We start from the raw sequence: 17,761 nt of genomic DNA, 5'->3' as shown, positions 1-17,761 counted from the left end.
TAGAGTAAGTCTTAATTCCAGTAACAGTCTAGTCCGAGTTGCTCTCCACAGCCACCTAAGTCTCTTGGCACTCAGTGAACATATCCTAGCTTCTGTTTAGCTTGCTTTCTCAGTAGACTACCTTATAGAATCTTTAGCATGCTGCCTCAGGAACCAACTCACCTAGGTGATGCAGAGCTTCCCACGCATATTCTGAAACCTCCCTCCTAGAGACATTTCCACACTTGGGTACCAGCTGTTTTCCTTCCCGACTGCATCGCTGTGGTTGGCGCGCGGTGTGTTAGCTCAGGGGCTCATGCACTGGAGACTTGGTCCTCAGTGTGGTGCTGTGGAGGTGGTGGGAACTGTAAGAGGTGAGGCCTGGTGGCCCTCAGGTCATCCGTGGTGCTGCCCTCTGTAGGAGTTGAGGGTGTTCTTGGGGATCCCTGAGTGGGTTCTCAGGAGAGTGAGTTGTGATAAGAGCTCACTGCACCCCTGAACTGCTCACTGTCTGTTCCTGTCTACTAATGTGATCTCTCCCTTCTGCACTTGCTCCCACCACAACATCACCTGTAATTAGGCCCTCACCAGAGGCTGAACTCATGCAGCCCCCCAAACCTCTTGTCTTTATAAAGTTCTGCAGCTTTGGGCATTTGATTATAGTAATGAAAATGGACTAATACAAGCATTTCTATTAAACCTTTCTTTCCCTTGGATTTATCCAAGATAAACACTCCAAAGTCATAATATCTTTCAGGAAGATGGCTTTTTTTTTTCTTTACCCAATGGAGACGTATCTGACCTGCATTTCCCAGAAATAGTTGTTGGGTTTGTATTAGGAGAGCTCCTGCAGATGAGTAACTTCTCACATGACTTATAGATACTGATGTAGAATCTTCTGGATTCAAATGATCAAGCTTTGGAGGTAATAACCAGGCCTCAAACCATTATAAAGATGAGGGAGGCAAGGTTTTGATAAAGCAATTAAGTCACGCCAGGGGCACCTGTATCCCATGTCAAAGCGCTTGAGTCTCAATACCTATTTCAGCTTCCTGCTAATGGCACACACTGGAGAGAAGCAGGTGATGGCTAATGCACTTGGGGTTCTGCCACCCAAATGGGAGACACAGATTGTGTTCACAGCTCCTAGCTAAGGCCTGGCCCAGCCCTGGCCAATGCCAGGATTTGGGGAATAAACTAGCAGATAGGAGTTCTGCCTCTCTGTCTCTGTATATCTTTTTCTTGCTCTCTGTCTCTTTGCCTTTCAAATAAACTATGTAAGTAAATAAATAAAATATTAAAATGAGGTTTTGACAAATTCTAGCCCTAAGTACACAAATAGCAGAGGAAGAGTATCATCAGAAAACAATGTCAATAGATTTGGAGAGTTCAAGACCCAAAAACCAGAGCTTCAAACTGGAGAGAGGAGAGAAGAGGCTCAAGAATTGGAAACACACTCTTCACGAGCCAGGGATGTATTTCCCAGAAAAGGACCATGAAGGACATGGTCAGAAGTGGCAGTTTCCTTCCTCTTTCTAATCTTGGCTCCAGAGCCTCTAACCAAGCGTCTTCATTGGTTTGCCTGTTACAGATTTCACGGCCCTCACCAGCTTGGAGACAACATGTGGCTGTGGACAGCTCTACTCCTGTGGGGTGAGTTGGGCTCAGAGGGGGCTAGAAGGACATAGGCTCTGGTTATGCGGAATCAAGATTTTTTTTCTTCCTTTGGTATATTCAGCCATGAGTATGGAGGCAGCTCTATCTGTGGTTTCACTGTTTAGTGGGACTTACTATACCAAAAGGATGGGGAAAAGAGCCTTGAACTAGCATTAAACCCAGAAGCCTCAAATCAAAACAAAGGGTCGATAACCACCTGTAGGCTGTTTGGTCCTGCTGGTAAGTGATTTTGGAGGAGGGGGTCAGAGAGAATTCCAGGGAGCGAGGCTGGTGTCTCTGATGCCACACTGATTCTGTCTCCCCGGTTCTCCCTTCCTTGTCACCTGCTGCTGACCGGCTGACGTCTCTATTCTCTGGTCTCTTGCAGTTCCAGTTGGTGGGCAAGAGGGTGAGTGATTTCTAACTCGACTTCTCCCATGCCACTTTTCCACTTCTAAAACATGGGTCCCTAACCTGCAGCAGAGAGAACTAGGGAGTGGACAGAAGGGGGAAAGATTTATAAATTGTGTAAAATCCCCATATTCAGATGTTAGTTTGATGAAACTCTGATTCTTAAAAATTTTTTTTCCAAATTTCTGAATGAGCTGAGACCTCTGGAATAAATGCTTAAAAATGCCTGAATTGCAGGCCGGCGCCCCGGTTCACTAGGCTAATCCTCTGCCTTGCGGCGCTGGTACACTGGGTTCTAGTCCCGGTTGGGGTGCCGGATTCTGTCCCAGTTGCCCCTCTTCCAGGCTGGCTCTCTGCTATGGCCAGGGAGTGCAGTGGAGGATGGCCCAAGTGCTTGGGCCCTGCACCCCATGGGAGACCAGGATAAGTATCTGGCTCCTGCCATCTGATCAGCATGGTGCGCCGGCCGCAGCGTGCCGGCCGCGGCGGCCATTGGAGGGTGAACCAACAGCAAAGGAAGACCTTTCTCTCTGTCTCTCTCTCTCACTGTCCACTCTGCCTGTCAAAAAATAAATTAAAAAAAAAAGCCTGAATTGCAAAATAAAGGAAGAAGAAACCACAGCTCAAATAGAAGCCCAGCTCTGCTGTTTTTTTCCAACATCCTCCAAATCAGTAATTTCATGAGCAAGCTTAGCTGGGTTTTCCCCCTGGGAGCAAGCCAGGCCATACTGATGGCTCCAGGGGATGCCTGCACCTCTGTCTCCATGCAGAAGCTCACGTAGCTCTGGGCTGCGCCTGCAGGGTCAGGCAGGCACTAAGGGTAAGGAAAGCAGTTCCAATGGCCCTACCTTAAAGCCCTGATTCATTGCTCACCAACGGGGGTGCCTACAGGAACCCCAGAGCCCAATGCCCAGACTGAGGACTTAACAGCCCGAGCAGAGCTCTCTGCACCAGTCAGACACCCTCACCTGCTTCTCTAATGACCCTGAACACAGTCTCTCCTGTCACCCACAGAGCTGTGCCAGGGCCCAGAGTCTTAAGGTCTCCCTTTGCTCCCTTGGCTGCTTTTGATTCTGTCTTCTCCCCAAGCAGACCCCACGAAGGCCATGATCACCCTGCAGCCTCCGTGGGTCGATGTGTTCCAAGAGGAAGCCGTGACCTTACAGTGTGAAGGGCCACGTCAGCCTGGGGACAGCTCTGCACAGTGGTTTCTCAACGGCACAGCCATTCGGACCCTGACCCCCAGGTACTACATCACTGGTGCCCAGGCCAATGACAGTGGTGAATACAGGTGCCAGACGGAGCTCTCAGCACCAAGTGAGCCCGTGCAGCTGCAGGCGCACAGAGGTAAGCAAGGCCTGGCGCAGACAGCCTGGAAACCCCGTGGTCATCCTTTGTTTTCTCCTTGCTGGATGCAGATGTGTGTGTGTTGCTTTATCCGGGTCTGGGACTCAGCCCTGTGTGCCACCGCGTAACATTAAATCAGTGCACTCAAACATCACAGCAGTCTTAGCCTGTGCTCCTGCAGCGCCTCAACTGAGTTGGATGTGAGTGGAGCAAGTGGAGCAAAACTCAGCCCTGCAATTTTATCATTATTCAAACATACACCTGAACAGAGTAAATAACAGTCCCAGCAAATGTGCAATGCTGAACAATGAACATCCCCTTCCCATCCCAAAATCCTGATCCTTCGGTTACCTGCCACAGAAACAAAACTGGGGAGCTTTTTGAAACACTGAGTTTGGCAGGATGCTCTATTTACTGCCCCACATCTTAGTTTCATCCCTTGGAAAGGAGGTCTGTGTCTGTCACTAGGAATGCAGTCTGAAATGTCTGCTGGATATGAGGATTCACAAAGTTCATTGAAAACTAGAAATAAAGTCTAACGCAGATTATTCCTCAACTTTCTGCAGCCCTCTCCTTCAGTTGTATCTTAATTACTGCAACCCTCTCTGCTCTCTTGGCCTGTTAATAAGCTTCTGCGGCATTCCCATTCTTCTGCTTTTACAAGCAATGTTGCAATGAACATCCTTCTGCATTTAATCTGAGGAACATTCCATAGTATCCTGGACATGGAATTACTGTGAGACATTAATGTGTAGAAGGAAAAAAAAAAAGCAAAACCCACCACCCACTCAATCTTTTTTTTTTTTTTTTTGACAGGCAGAGTGGACAGTGAGAGAGAGACAGAGAGAGAAAGGTCTTCCTTTGCCGTTGGTTCACCCTCCAATGGCCGCCGCTGCAGCCGGCGCACCGCGCTGATCCGATGGCAGGAGCCAGGATCCAGGTGCTTTTCCTGGTCTCCCATGGGGTGCAGGGCCCAAGCACCTGGGCCATCCTCCACTGCACTCCCTGGCCACAGCAGAGAGCTGGCCTGGAAGAGGGGCAACCGGGACAGAATCCGGCGCCCCAACCGGGACTAGAACCGGGTGTGCCGGCACCGCAAGGTGGAGGATTAGCCTATTGAGCCACGGCGCCGGCTCACACCCACTCAATCTTGTATGTAGTTTCTATTTGTGAAGAGATAGAGACTGCAATATTCTTTAGGGCCAAGTTCGTCTTATTGAGGACAACACACCAAAGGTATCTTTTAGTTACTCAGAAGCAATGGCTCAAACTCCCTTGCCATGGATATTAGAACAGGTCATCCACACTGGAGGCAGAATCACATTTATGCAGACTTGGTTGTTTTAGAGGAAATGCAGTTTAGCTACAGAAATGTTGAGAATGTTTGTGGGAGCCAGTGGTTCCTCTTGTGGCCCTCGGGACTCTGGAACTAAATTCTGGGAAGGAGAGGGCGGGGAGCTGACAGAGCTGTGCTAGCTGTGCTAGTTCATCCGAGCAGAAGCAGAAGTGTTCCATAGATCAAGTGAGGAGAAATAGATCCCAGCAGGGGGGAGTCTGTTTTCCTTACCTCTGCACATTGTGAAATTCATGCACAAAGTTGAAGTTCACTTGTTCTTGATACTGTTTAACATTCTCTATCGATCAACTCGGGCTGTCCCAGTTTCAGCCTCTTACTAATGGTGCTGATGGAAAGTGTCATATTTTTTACCTGTGTTTTGGTGCACATTCAGATATGCACCTGTTGGGAAATGCCTAGGGGTCATAGTCATTACAAGTTATTTAGAAATTTATAGTAGGGTGGTTTTTGGATGTGGATTTGTAGAGCTGTCAAGACACAAAGTATGCATATGTTCACCATTAGTGGATACTGCTAGATGCTTTTTTCTAAGTGGTTGTCCCACTTTACATGTCCACAGAGTTTTAGTTGCTCTTCATCTGTCAATGCTAAAAGCTTTCCATATTTTTATTTTTGCTGTTCTGGTGGATGTGCAATAGTACCACAACTGAAACTTTAATTTGCATTTCCCTAGTGACTATGATGTTCACTATTTCTTTTTTTCTTAAGATTTATTTATTATGTATTTGAAAGGCAAGGTCACAGAGAGAGAAAGAGAGAAAGAGAGAGAGAGAGAGAGATCGATCTTGCATCCACTGGTTCACTTCCCAGATGGCCGAAACAGCCAGGGCTGGGCCAGACCAAAGTCAAGAGTCAGGAACTCCTTCCAGGTCTCTCACAGAGGGCAGGGGTCCAAGCACTTGGGCCATCTTCCACTGCTTCCCCAGGTTCGTTAGCAGAGAGCTGGAATGGAAGTGGAGCAACTGGGTCTCAAAGCAGCACCCACATGGGAAGCCAGCATCACAGGCAGCAGCTTTACCCACAATGCCACAACAATGACCTGGCTGAGTAGTCCTTACACTATTTTTATTTATTTATTTATTTATCTATTACCTATTTTGATATCCTCTTTTGTAATGTACATGATCTGGTCTTTCAGCCAATTTTCCTATTGTCTTTTTCTTACTCACAGGAATTTCTGGATGTGAATCCTTTTCCAAGTGTTGCAAATATCTCCTCCTACTCTGTGGCCTTTTCACCATCATATTGTGATTTCTTTGTTTTTCAATGACAATAAGTTCTTAATTTCACTAGCATAAATCAAATTTGTGGTTGGTGCTCTCTATGTCCTATTGAAAAAATATTTTCCCACAGTTATTCAGTGGGGGAAGGTTCAATTGCAGTTTCATTGACTCTCAGCCACTTCATGGAAATCTGTGAATGCTGAGACCAAGAAAATGAAGCTGAGGTGGACCCACATGCCAATCACAAGGCTTAGAATGAGTTTTCCCTTCCTATTCTGAGGGTCTGGTTGTGGAGATGATTGGTTTTTGATAAGAAATTTAGTAGGAAGTGTCAGCTAATAGCTGCATCTCACAAGTTTTGATATGTAACACCCCATTATCAACTAAGGTTAAAAATTTAAAATCCCCATTTTAATCTTTCTCTCTCTCTCTCTCTCTCCCTCTCTCTTCCTCTCTGCCTCTCAGTTACTCATAAATTATTTAGAAGTTTTTTGGAGAGAGATTTCTCATTGTGATTTCTAATTTTACAAACTTTTTTCAGAATTTTTGGTAATTATGGTATCAGTTTCTTGGTATTTGTTGAAAATTTCTTTGCAGCCTCACTGGAACATGCTCAATTTTTATGACTGATGCACATGTTTAGAAAGTATATGGTGGCCAGTATTGTGGCACAGCAGGTTTACCCACCACTTGTGATGCCAACATCCCATATGCACACTGGTTCAAGTCCCAGCTGCTTCACTTCCCATCCAGCTCCCTGTTGGTGTGGGTAGGAGAGCAGTGGAAGATGACCCACGTGCTCCGGCCCCTGCACCCAGGTGGAAGACCTGAAGAAGCTCCCAGCTTCAGTCTGGCCCAGTTTGAGCAGTGGTGGCCATTTATGGAGTGAACCATTGGATGGAAGATCTGTCTCTTCCTCTCTCTGTAGCTCTGCCTTTCAAATAAATATTTTAAAAGTTATAATATTTAAGAAAAAAGTATATGAACTTCCTCTAAGACACTGTATTCCACAAACTGAAGTCTATTCACTGTGTCATTCAAATATTTTCTAACATTACTAGCACTTAGGGAGCATCTGATGGAGACACATTAAAATTTCCCTTCCTGCTTTGGATTTATAAAGCAAAGATGTCTGTGTGTTTTGGAAGTAGAGTGTTTGAGCACTTGGGGATAGGAATACGGGAGGGAAGAGTATTATTTCATCTGGAAACCCCATGGCAGCATCCAAGGCTGTAAACATCATGCTGCATACACACAACACTGCAACACCTGCTCTCCATTCTGAGTTTTGTGGAGGAGAAGGCTAATCCTTTGCCTGTGGTGCTGGCACACTGGGTTCTAGTCCCAGTCAGGGCACCGGATTCTGTACCGGTTGCCCCTCTTTCAGGCCAGCTCTCTGCTGTGGCCAGGGAGTGCAGTGGAGGATGGCCCAAGTGCTTGGGCCCTGCACCCCATGGGAGACCAGGAGAAGCACCTGGCTCCTGCCTTGGGATCAGCGTGGTGCGCCAGCCGTGGCAGCCATTGGAGGGTGAACCAACAGCAAAGGAAGACCTTTCTTTCTGTCTCTCTCTCTCACTGTCCACTCTGCCTGTCAAAAAAAAAGAAAAAAAAAGAAATCAGAAAAAAAAAGAAGGGAGGAATTCCGTTGTCTCTTCTCCTTGGTCCCCAAATCACCCCATCTCCATTTGGCCAAACCAACTGTGCCTGGAGAAGAAGGCATTCTTGGTTACGTGCAGAGATTGCATCAAGAGGAAAGGGCCTTTTCAGTAGCAGCTTGTTTTTGCCCCCCATCACTGATCTGCAGGTGTTCCTGCCAGCCTGGTAGGGGATCCACATCTGGATGGTTGCCATTCTGTGTGTTTGCCTCAGAATGTCTGATCTTATTAACAACTGTGACAGGAGTTAGTGCATATTGTTTTTCTACTGCAGCATTCCAAATAACCAAAGACTTAGTAGCTTAAAACAGCATATGCCTCTTATGTCCCAGTTTCCATGGGGAGGAGGTGAGGCACAGCTTGGCTTAGCTGTGGGTGCTCTGCTCAGGGTCTTCCATGGTTGCAATCAGGGAGCTGGCTGGGCTGTGCTCCCTTGGGCAGCTCTTACAAAGGTCATTGGCTGAGTTCAGTGCCTTGTGGTTATAGGCCTGAGGTCCTCGCTTTCTTGCTGGCTGTAAACTGGGGTCTGCTCTCAGCTCCAAGAGCCCTCTGCCATGTGGCCCTCTCAGGGACCCCCGACAACGTGAGAACTTACTTCTTCAGGCCAGCGGGAAAGCTTTCCACCCAATATGCTAGACAGAGTCTTCTTTAACAGCTGTTAAGAGGGACCCCATCTCCTTTGTCATATTCTGTTGTCTAGAAGCAAGTAACTGGATCCACACACACTGAAGAGGATGTACAAGGACATGGTCCATTGGGGGGTCATCTTAGAACTCTGCCTACCACGTAAACTGTCTAAGCCCCAAACAACTTCTGAGATCTGGGAAGGGAAAATAAGAAGGGACTAGATATTCAACTGCTGGTAATAACTACTTTTCTTCCTGCCAGATCTAAAGATATTTGCAGAATAAGATTAGGGTGGAGATTCAGCAGAGCTCTGAGTTTTCATGTGCAAGGCAGGAAAGATAAGAGAGCCCCTGGGATAAAGCGTTGGCCTCCTTGTTCCTGCTCCTCCGTATTCCTACATTTTGGGTCTATGTTTTTCAGATTGGCTGCTGCTCCAGGTCTCTGGCAGAGTCTTCACCGAAGGGGAACCTCTGACCATGAGGTGTCACGCATGGAAGAACAAGATGGTGTACAATGTGCTTTTCTATCAAAACGGCAAAGCCTTTAAGTTTTCTTCTCAGGATTCTGAAGTCACCATTCCAAAAACCAACGTGAATCACAATGGCGTTTATCACTGCTCGGCCATGGGAAGGTATCGCTACACATCAGCAGGAGTGTCTGTCACTGTGCAAGGTACGGATCTGTGTAGTCAGAGCTGCAGTGGTCAGGCGCACAGGGACCATGGCAGAGCCTCCCGAATCCTCCAGGGAGGCGAACTGCCCTGCTGAAGGCCACGGAGACCAGTGGCCGGGCTGGAACCAAAACCGAGGCTCTGGGTCTGAGTCCATTGTTCATTCCATTACATTACAGTGTCTCATCAATGATCCAGGGTCAACTCGGAGTCAGGGCACAATCAAGATCCAGTTCGTCCTTTGTTATTTTAGTTGCAAGGAACAGACATCAAGCTAGCTGGGAGAATAATTAGAAAGTAATCTGATGTGCTGGATGAACGCTCCATTTAGGCAGAACCCAGGAAGACATGGGAAATGCTCACAGCCCCGCCTCTCTCTCAAGGATGATGTGGCCTCCGTGGTCCCGCTCACCTCTGTCCCCCTCACCTTTCTCTTTAGAGCTCTTTCGGGTTCCGGTGCTGAGGGCGTCCTCCCCTCTGCCCCTCCAGGAGGGGAGCGCGGTGACGCTGAGCTGTGAGACGAAGCTGCTCCCGGACAGCCCCGCCTTGCGCCTTTACTTCTCCTTCTACGTGGGCAACAAGACCGTGCAGGCCAGGAACGTGTCCTCCCAATACCAGATACCACGTGTCGGAGGGGAGGACTTGGGCTTGTACTGGTGTGAGGCGGCCACAGAGGACGGAGGGGTGCGGAAGCGCAGCATCGTGCTGGAGCTGGGGGTGCTCGGTGAGTAGGCGCACCGGGGGGACGCGGGAGCCATGGAGGGGCTGAGGGGAGTCCATGGCCCAGGCAGGAGGGGGAATCTGCCCCGGGAACGCCCACCAGTCCGTTCCCACCTCGATTCAGGATTTCACCCTTCTCCGCATGGTCGTTCCTTTCCTTCCCCCATTTCTTTGCTTTCGGCTTTCCTTTATTCCTCCTTTTCTTCTTCGTTTTCTGTCTGCCTCCCCTGGGCTCGCTCCCTACTGCTCCCCTCCTGTCCTCCCTCCCTGCTCTCCATTACTCTCCCCTAGGCTCCTTCCTTCCCCTGTGCCAACAATTGCACCTACAGTATATTGAGTTCCTGCCATCTACTGTCATGGGTCTGGGGAAATTTTTGGTTTGAGGTTGCTCACAGGGCAGATTTACCAGAGAGCGAGTGAGTGGACTGCACAGCTCTACCTGCCCAGGTGTCTCTGTCTTACTGAGGCCAAGGCCTTGTTAGCACCAAGAACAAAGGGTTAATCTTCAACCCAAATTGATTTCAACCATTAGCTAACATAGAGATGGCAGTCATTTCTGAAACCAGCGACTAAGTCATCTGGCCTGGTCCTGGCAGGTAATATTCTTGCAGGCCACCCCATCTGTGTCCCACACCACCCAGCTGTAGCTCCCTCGGGCTTCCTGAGACTACCCCGGGGCCCCCATGGTGGGCGGGCTCATTAGAGCTTGGCCAACCTTCTCTTCCAAACAGAATGCGGCTAGACCCCTCTGGCTTCCCAATAGTAGCTCCTCTGTCTTTTCCTGTTGCAGGCTCCCAGGCACCAAATCCTGTCTGGTTTCACATCCTTTTCCATCTCTCAATGGGAGTAATATTTTTGGTGAGCACTGTTCTGTGTTGGATAATATATAAAGAACTGCAAAGAAACAAAAAGGAGAATTTAAAAGTCTCTTTGTCTTCTGATCATGGGAAGAATGTAACTTCCTACCTTCACAAAGACAGATATGTAGAAAAAGAGCTAAAGTTTCAGGAAGAAAAAGAGCTACAAAAAGAGGCACGTCAGAAGTCCAAGGAGGGAGAGGGGCAGCAGCCAAAGGACGAAGCCAGTCCCCCAGCCCTTCCCCTCCGGCCCAGTGCCAGGGCACACGTATCCTACAACTGACTGACACTGGAACTCTGGGTCTCCTGTCCTGTAACTCTTATTAAACAGAGCAAATAAGTAACCTGACTTTAATAGAGATTAATTCACAAATCTATTAATCAAGGATGATCAGAAATGACATCTAGAGACACCTTTAAAAACTTGGAAGTCAAGTCTAGCCTGGTTATTAGATACTTTGAAAAACAGTCTGTTTTTTGACAGCTAGTTACAAACTACAAGATTCAGACCTGGAAAGAATGAAAGAGAGCAAGGGAGACAGAGTGAGAGAGAGAGGCACACAGATGGAGGTCGTGGGTTTCAGGGAGACCAGAGGGAATCGTGTAGATGGAAAGGAAGAAGATAGCACCTGCAGATGACTTCTGAGGGCTGTGAGATTGAAAGCCCTCACAGCCCTGTGTTCAGAACAGTAATTTTACGACTCTTCTCTTTTAGTCTGCTAACAGAGAATGTTTCCATAAGTGTTGGAGGGACACAAAGGGGCAATCTAGGATGAGAAATGCTGCGTTATTATTTCATTGGAGGCTTCCTTATAACTTTTCTAAATTCAGAGGCATATGTAATTGATCTTATTAAATAAATATCCTAATCGAGCAATATGATTTGTCTACCTTTATTGCTGGCTTACAGCTGTGTTACAAATAGGTTCTTGGAATCCTCTATCCTAAACCTTGGGGGTTCTGGTCAATCCTGGTACCATCTCACGCCTTCTCCAGGTGGGTTCCCACCTCCCAGTTTCCCCACAGGGGCTGGGTGACCTCTTCCTTCACTCACCCATACCTTTCTAAGGGCTCTCTCTCTCTATTACTCCACCTAGTACTGGAAACATACATAGAAACACTGCAGTAATGAGTAGAGGCCACAAAGCACTAGATCTATTCTTTGCTCCATATCGTCCACATTTGGAAGAGCCTACGCAGGTTGGCAAGGGATGGCTGGGGGTGGCTTACTCAATCTGGGGACAGGGGAAGAAAGAGAAAGTTTCCCTGTATCTGCAGCCACTAAATCCACTTGTTTCACACGTAAAGACAAACACAATGACTGATGGGATTCTTCACACCAGTTTTTCTGTTGTGGAAAGGGGCAAGGCTGAAACGTCACCACGGCTGCTCCTGCACTTTCTTCCCAGTGCGTCTCAACATTGTCCCTGGGAAGAGCCTGCTGCTTCCTGTGGCCTCTGTGCACCTGTGGTCAGCCCCACGTCTCCTCTGCTTGCCCCAGAGGTCACCCTGGAGTGGCTCTAAAGGCATGGGCTCCCCAGCTCCCTTTGCTTGTACCCAGCAAGCCAGGAGGGCTCACGAGTTGAGGATGGATACTCAACCAACGGGGGACGGAGGTTAGCAGGTAAGTGTTCCCTACTTTCTCTTCCCTCCACAGGCTGTGCTGTGCTCCACCGGCCTCTCAGAAGGTTCCCCACAGGACTAAGCCCCTTCCCCCAGGGGCAACCCTTTCCTGACTTTCTCCCCTCCTTGTCTCACTTCTCCACCCCCATGATGGCGCTCATTGCATTTACCTCCCACACCCAAATCCCGGTCCCAGGGCCCTCTTTTTGGGGGAACTTAAACAACAAGAGCTTGGCTGTCTTAAGTGGGCTCACTCAGAGACACCAACAACTGACTGGTCTGTAAGTCATCTTTCTTCTGGTGTTTTCCTATAACTTCAGTTGTGTATAAAATGAGACAAATGGGTGGTCATGGTTAGCAAGTGGACTCCTGCTCACTCTTTAAATATCTCCTGCCTCGAGCCCTCTGAACCTTCCATGAAGCACTGACCCCAGTCTCTTTGTACCCAGCATCCTCAGCTCTGCAGGTACAATAACATCTCAATTAGATTTCGCCAAGCCCCCTGTATTAGGCACTTTGGTACAGAATTAAATTATTTTCTTGTTCTACATTTACTCCCAACATCTCCCCCACCTAAGCTGGCCCCAGTGATCCCTTCTCTCAGCCTAGAACCACTGCCCTTGGAAGTGGTCTGACCTAGGGAGAGAAATGAACCAACAGGCTCGCTGGTATCCCAAAAGGTCACCAGTTCGAGATCTGGCTGTTCTACTTCTGATTCTGCTCCCTGCTAATGCACTTAGAACAGCAGAAGATGGGAGACCCAGAAGCAGCTCCTGGCTCCAGACTGGTCCAGCTCTGGCTGTTGAGGCCACCTGGGGAGTGAAACAGCAGATGGAAGATATCTTCCTCTGTCTCTGCCTCTCTCTCTCTCTCTCTCTCTCTCTGTGTGAACTCTGCCTTTCAGGTAAAATAAATAAATCTTAAAAACAAAATGGGGCCAGCACCATGGCATACTAGATTTAAGTCTCTACCCATGGTGCTGGCATCCCGTATGGGTACCAGTTTGAACCCCAGCTGTTCCATTTCTGATCCAGCTCCCTGCTAATGGCCTGGGAAAGCAGTGGAAGATGGCCCAAGTCCTTGGGCCCCTGCATGCACATGGGAGACCTGTTAGAAGCTCCTGGCTCCTGGCTTCAGGTTGACCCAGTTCCAGCCATTGCAGCCATCTGAGGAGCAAACCAGCAGATGGAAGACCTCTCTGGCTCTCCCTCTCTCTCTCTGTAACTCTGCCTCTCAAATAAATAAATAAATCTTTAAAAAAAAAAACAATCAGGTCACATCTTTCAAACAAGACTGGCAAGAAGTATACCATCAACCAGCAGAAAGCTCCCATCTGTTTTGCCAGGGTTAGACCTGTCTCTCAAATAATTTTTTAAAGGATAAAAACAGGGAGAGGGGTTTCATCTACAGCAGTAGCAGAGTTATACAGATAAGGACACAGAATCTTGGTTAATTTCTTTTTCTAAATATATTTTTTAAAAATTATTTATTTGAAAGGCAGAGAGAGGGGGAGAGGGAAAGGAGAGAGAGAGGAAGGGGGAGATAGAGAGAGAGAGAGATCAATCTTCCATCTGCTGGTTCACTCCCCAAATGCCCACAACCACCAGGGTTGGGACAGGCTGCAGCTGAGAGCCAGGAACTCCATCTGGGTCTCCCACATGGGTTGCAGGAACCCAAGTACTTGGCCATCATCCGCTGCCTCTCACACACCTTAGCAGGAAGCTGGATCAGAAAGGCAAGACTTGACCCCAAGCACTCCATGATATGGGATAAGAGTGTCCCAAGCATCATAATGCATACCCCCTTTTTGTTAATTCAAATGAAACAATATTCTTTGATGTCATTTGTTAAACAATTAACTTAGCTGTCACTAGCCTTTACTTACTTTTTAAATATTTATTTATTTATTTATTTGAAAATCAGAGTTACACAGAGAGAGAAGGAAAGGCAGAGAAAGAGTCTTCCATCCACTGGTTCACTCCCCAATTGGCTGCAATAACTGGAGCTGGGCTGATGTAAAGTTAGGAGCCAGGAGCTTCTTCCTGGTCTTCCACACGGGTGCAGGGGCCTAAGGACTTGGGCCATCTTCTACTGCTTTCCAAGGCCATAACAGAGAGCTGGATCCGAAGTGGAGCAGCCAGGACATGAATTAGCACCCATATGGGATACCAACACTGAAGGCGGCAGCTTTACCCACTACACCACAGCACCGGCCTCACTAGCCTTTACTTTCTATCATGCCTATAAAAAGAAAAATATAAGTGACTCAATTCTGATTGACTCACAGAGCTTGAAAGAATTTATATTGAGAATTCAAAGATGTTATTTTTGGTATTACATCCAAGGCAACAAATTATTAACACAGCAAATGGGAGTTTCAGGCTTCTCTTTACAGATTATTCTTTGAGGTAGAGCCAGATTTGCAGCCCACATGCCCCAAAGGATGTTCTTGCTGTCAGCTAGGGAATGTGGTCAGCAGAATCCCCAGCTACTAGGTGCTGCCTGCCTCAGCTACACACAGCAGCCTCACCATAAAGGCATGTTAGCCAGGTATGGGATGCTCTGATAAGCAATCCTCACTCCAGAGTACCCTCCTGGGTTGGCTAAGACTTCATCCAGCCTGAATTACACTCAGCTGCTTTCTCTGCCCAATCCTGCTGCCTTCCTTTCTTCCCAGTCCTTTCCCTTCCTAGGTATTGGTCCTAACAAAAATCTTGCCCCCTAATCTCCATCTCAGTGTCTGCTTCCAGAAAGCACAACTGGCAATGCTTTATCCTGTGAGGGCTCTGTGAAAGCAGGGGGCAGACAGGGTTTTGGAGTAATCTGAGTAATTCACCCAGCCAACTAGCAATGAGGACCCAAGCATGGTTGGCAGGCGAGGCACAGTCAGCACTCAGCACAGGCGGTGATTGAGAAGTCAAAACTGTTCCTGGTGGGGAATGGGGCACTGTGCAGCGGAGGAGGGAACACGTCTGAAGCTTCTGGATGAGGAGTGAACATGAGGACGACGGAAGAGGAGGGCCACAGCTTAGTGCCCTCCACGCTCTTCAGAAAGATAAGGAGCAGCTGAGGGTATCAGGCAGGACAAGCCACAGCACCTCCCAACTTATCTCCAAAGCAGCTCCCATCTCCTGCAAAGAGGAAGGTCAGAGAAAAGGAAAGACCAAGCAAAAGCAGAACAACTTCAAAGGAATGTTGACTGACAGGTCAAATTATTTTGGCCCTCAACGCTTCCAAACTTTTGAGCCTGTGAAAATGGTTGGCTCTTCTCCAGAAAGAGACTTCTTCTGTGCCAGAAGAAAATTCAGGCTTCTCCCCAACAAGGCACTACGTGCCCCCTCTCGGGGTCTGTCCCCACCCCTTCCTGCTAGCCATGACGAGGCTACATCACAGATAACCCAAGTGATGTCTGAGAAGAAAGGAAAGGGATTACAACCCCAAAGAGCTACGAAACCTAGCCTTAATTTACCCACAAGGGCCTGGAAAAACACACACACAGGAACTTCAATAAGACTGTGGAAAACATAATGAAGGTAGTTTTGGAATCTATGCATAGTTTTTTATAATACACATTTGCATGAATTTTTTCAAAACTTCTTTTAGGTTTTTGAGTCAATCAGAATTAGGTCTTTTGTGACAATGTGTTAAGCTGCCACCTGCAACACTGACATCCCATATGGGTACAGGTTTAAGTCCCAGGGGCTCCACTTTCCTTTTTAAAAAGAGATTTATTTATTTGAGAGGCAACAATAGCTTAAGGGAATCAAACTGCTCATAAACTTCCATAGGGACACTTGCAAACTACTGGCCTGCCCGGAACCATGCCCGCTCCTTCCCACTCAGCTTTCCCACAGTTCATCAAACAAAGCCTCTCTCTGACCTGTTCCAAATCATCATACTGTGACCTGGAGATGAAATGTCTGGCAGTACCAGAGAGACAAAGACTCCACACACCAGAGGTTTAGGCTCTTGTTCCTTCCTGGGTCAAGAGCAAAGCTAGGTACTAGAAATGGGTATGCTGATGTTCTGAATACCAGGACATTGGAGAAGGATATGGTAGAATTGATGACCATTTTCATTTAAAGATTTTACTTCTTTATTATAAAAAAAAATGCATGGCTGGGGCCCATGCTGTGTCGTAGCAGGTAAAGCCACCACCTGTGACGCCAGCATCCCATAGGGGCACCAGTGCCAAGTCCTGGCTGCTCTTCTTCTGATCCAGCTTCCTGGGAAAAAGTAGAGAGGATGGCCCAAGTGCTTGGGCCCCTGCGCCCACTTGAGAGACCTGGATGAAGCTCGTGGCTCCAGCCTGACCCAGCCCCGGCCGTTGGGGTCATCTGGGGAGTGAACCAGCAGATGGAGCATCGCTTTCTGTCTCTCCCTCTCTCTGTAACTCTGACTTCCAAACGAATAACTAAAAATGTGTGGCTTCCAAGGAAGAGGCCCAGGACAGAAAGGCCAGGAATGTAAGGACGACCTATGGCAACACCCTGCGCACAGCGCTGCACCTGCTCTGTGCAGGTGCCGATTCGGCTGTGGCAGGACCGGCCCGCTTACCTCAACGGGCAGCTCCAAACCTCAGCACCTTAAAACAGCAAATTAAAACAGTCTGGGAGTCAGCCCTGTACTCTGCTCAAAGTGCCCAGGATGTGGAACGCGCGCCTCGCCGGGCAGAGGGAGGCGGGCTCGGCGGCGTCCCCGCGAGTCAGCCCGCGCCTCCGCTTCCACCCGCAGGGCAGACGGAGGTCCGCGGCGCGACCAGGCCACGGAGAGCACGACCAGGCTGGACACATGGCGCGAACGGCACAAAGGCCGTCACACAGTATCCAAACGGGTAAGGGCGAGCGACTCGCTGGCATTTCCGCCCTTCCAGTGAGCGGAAAGAGTTGCTAGCTCATGTGCCCGCTCAGTCTCAGTTTCACAAGGTTTCAAAAAGGAAATGGAAACAGATCGACGTATCTCCAAGTAAAAGCAATGTCTTGAAATGAGTCGGCATTTTATATGTTCTCAAACAATTGTTTTATTAATTTTTGGCCAAAAAAAAAAAAAAAGGACCGGGTGCTGCAACTCCATATTCTTACCTGATTGCAAATCTGCTATCACCCACCACTCAATTCTGTGCTCCAAACAGGGATGTCAGTAAACTCTATTGTAAATGACACCTAACCGAGGCGTCGTAGCCGGCGCTTGTCCGCGGCGGGCCGCTGGCGCCACCTTGTGGCCTCCTAGTGCGTTGCGGCTCAGCCTGCGCACGGGGATTCAGCTGAGCGAAAGCTGACCGCCCGTTCTGCGCCCTTCCTCCCGCTCAGAAACAAGCCACGAGAAATTATTGACTTTCCCAGGGCAGGCGGGAGCAAAAAACGAGTTCTAGACTGGGTCAGCGGCAGGAGGGGACAGGAGAGAGCGAAAGGGCGTCCGTACGCTACCCGCCTCGGTTTGAGGTAGGAGAACGCAGATCACGCAGAACTCCTACTGCGAACCCAGTTGCAGGATGGGAATATCGCGAGAAGCCGTAGTGCGCATGCCCACCTGCTCGCGGCCGCGGTGTCGCGCCACCTGGAGGCTGACTTGGAAGTTGCAGCCTTCGCGGGCGCCTCACGTTACCGGGCGCCGGGAGCCCGGCAGGTGTACATGGC

At 48.6% G+C, this 17,761-nt stretch overlaps 1 protein-coding gene across 2 annotated transcripts in view; it reads left to right on the top strand.

Moving 5' to 3' along the window:
- The window catches only part of LOC149125530 (high affinity immunoglobulin gamma Fc receptor I-like), a 56,125-nt gene extending 44,744 nt beyond the window's left edge, over positions 1 to 11,381 (top strand). For both annotated transcript variants that reach the window (XM_008264511.4, XM_089336967.1), the window contains exons 2-7: positions 1,571 to 1,632; positions 2,024 to 2,044; positions 3,139 to 3,393; positions 8,676 to 8,927; positions 9,365 to 9,649; positions 10,436 to 11,381. In XM_008264511.4, the coding sequence (XP_008262733.4) occupies positions 1,602 to 1,632; positions 2,024 to 2,044; positions 3,139 to 3,393; positions 8,676 to 8,927; positions 9,365 to 9,649; positions 10,436 to 10,785 (1,194 nt within the window). In that variant the 5' untranslated portion in view covers positions 1,571 to 1,601 and the 3' untranslated portion in view covers positions 10,786 to 11,381. The remainder of the gene's footprint in view (positions 1 to 1,570; positions 1,633 to 2,023; positions 2,045 to 3,138; positions 3,394 to 8,675; positions 8,928 to 9,364; positions 9,650 to 10,435) is intronic.
- The last annotated feature ends 6,380 nt before the right edge of the window (positions 11,382 to 17,761 follow it).

Source organism: Oryctolagus cuniculus, chromosome 7, assembly GCF_051225735.1.
Source record: "Oryctolagus cuniculus isolate XC-2025 breed Fujian yellow rabbit chromosome 7, ASM5122573v1, whole genome shotgun sequence".
Lineage (NCBI taxonomy): Eukaryota > Metazoa > Chordata > Mammalia > Lagomorpha > Leporidae > Oryctolagus > Oryctolagus cuniculus.
Note: the sequence above shows the minus strand (reverse complement) of the source record. Positions and strands in the feature narration are given on the sequence as shown.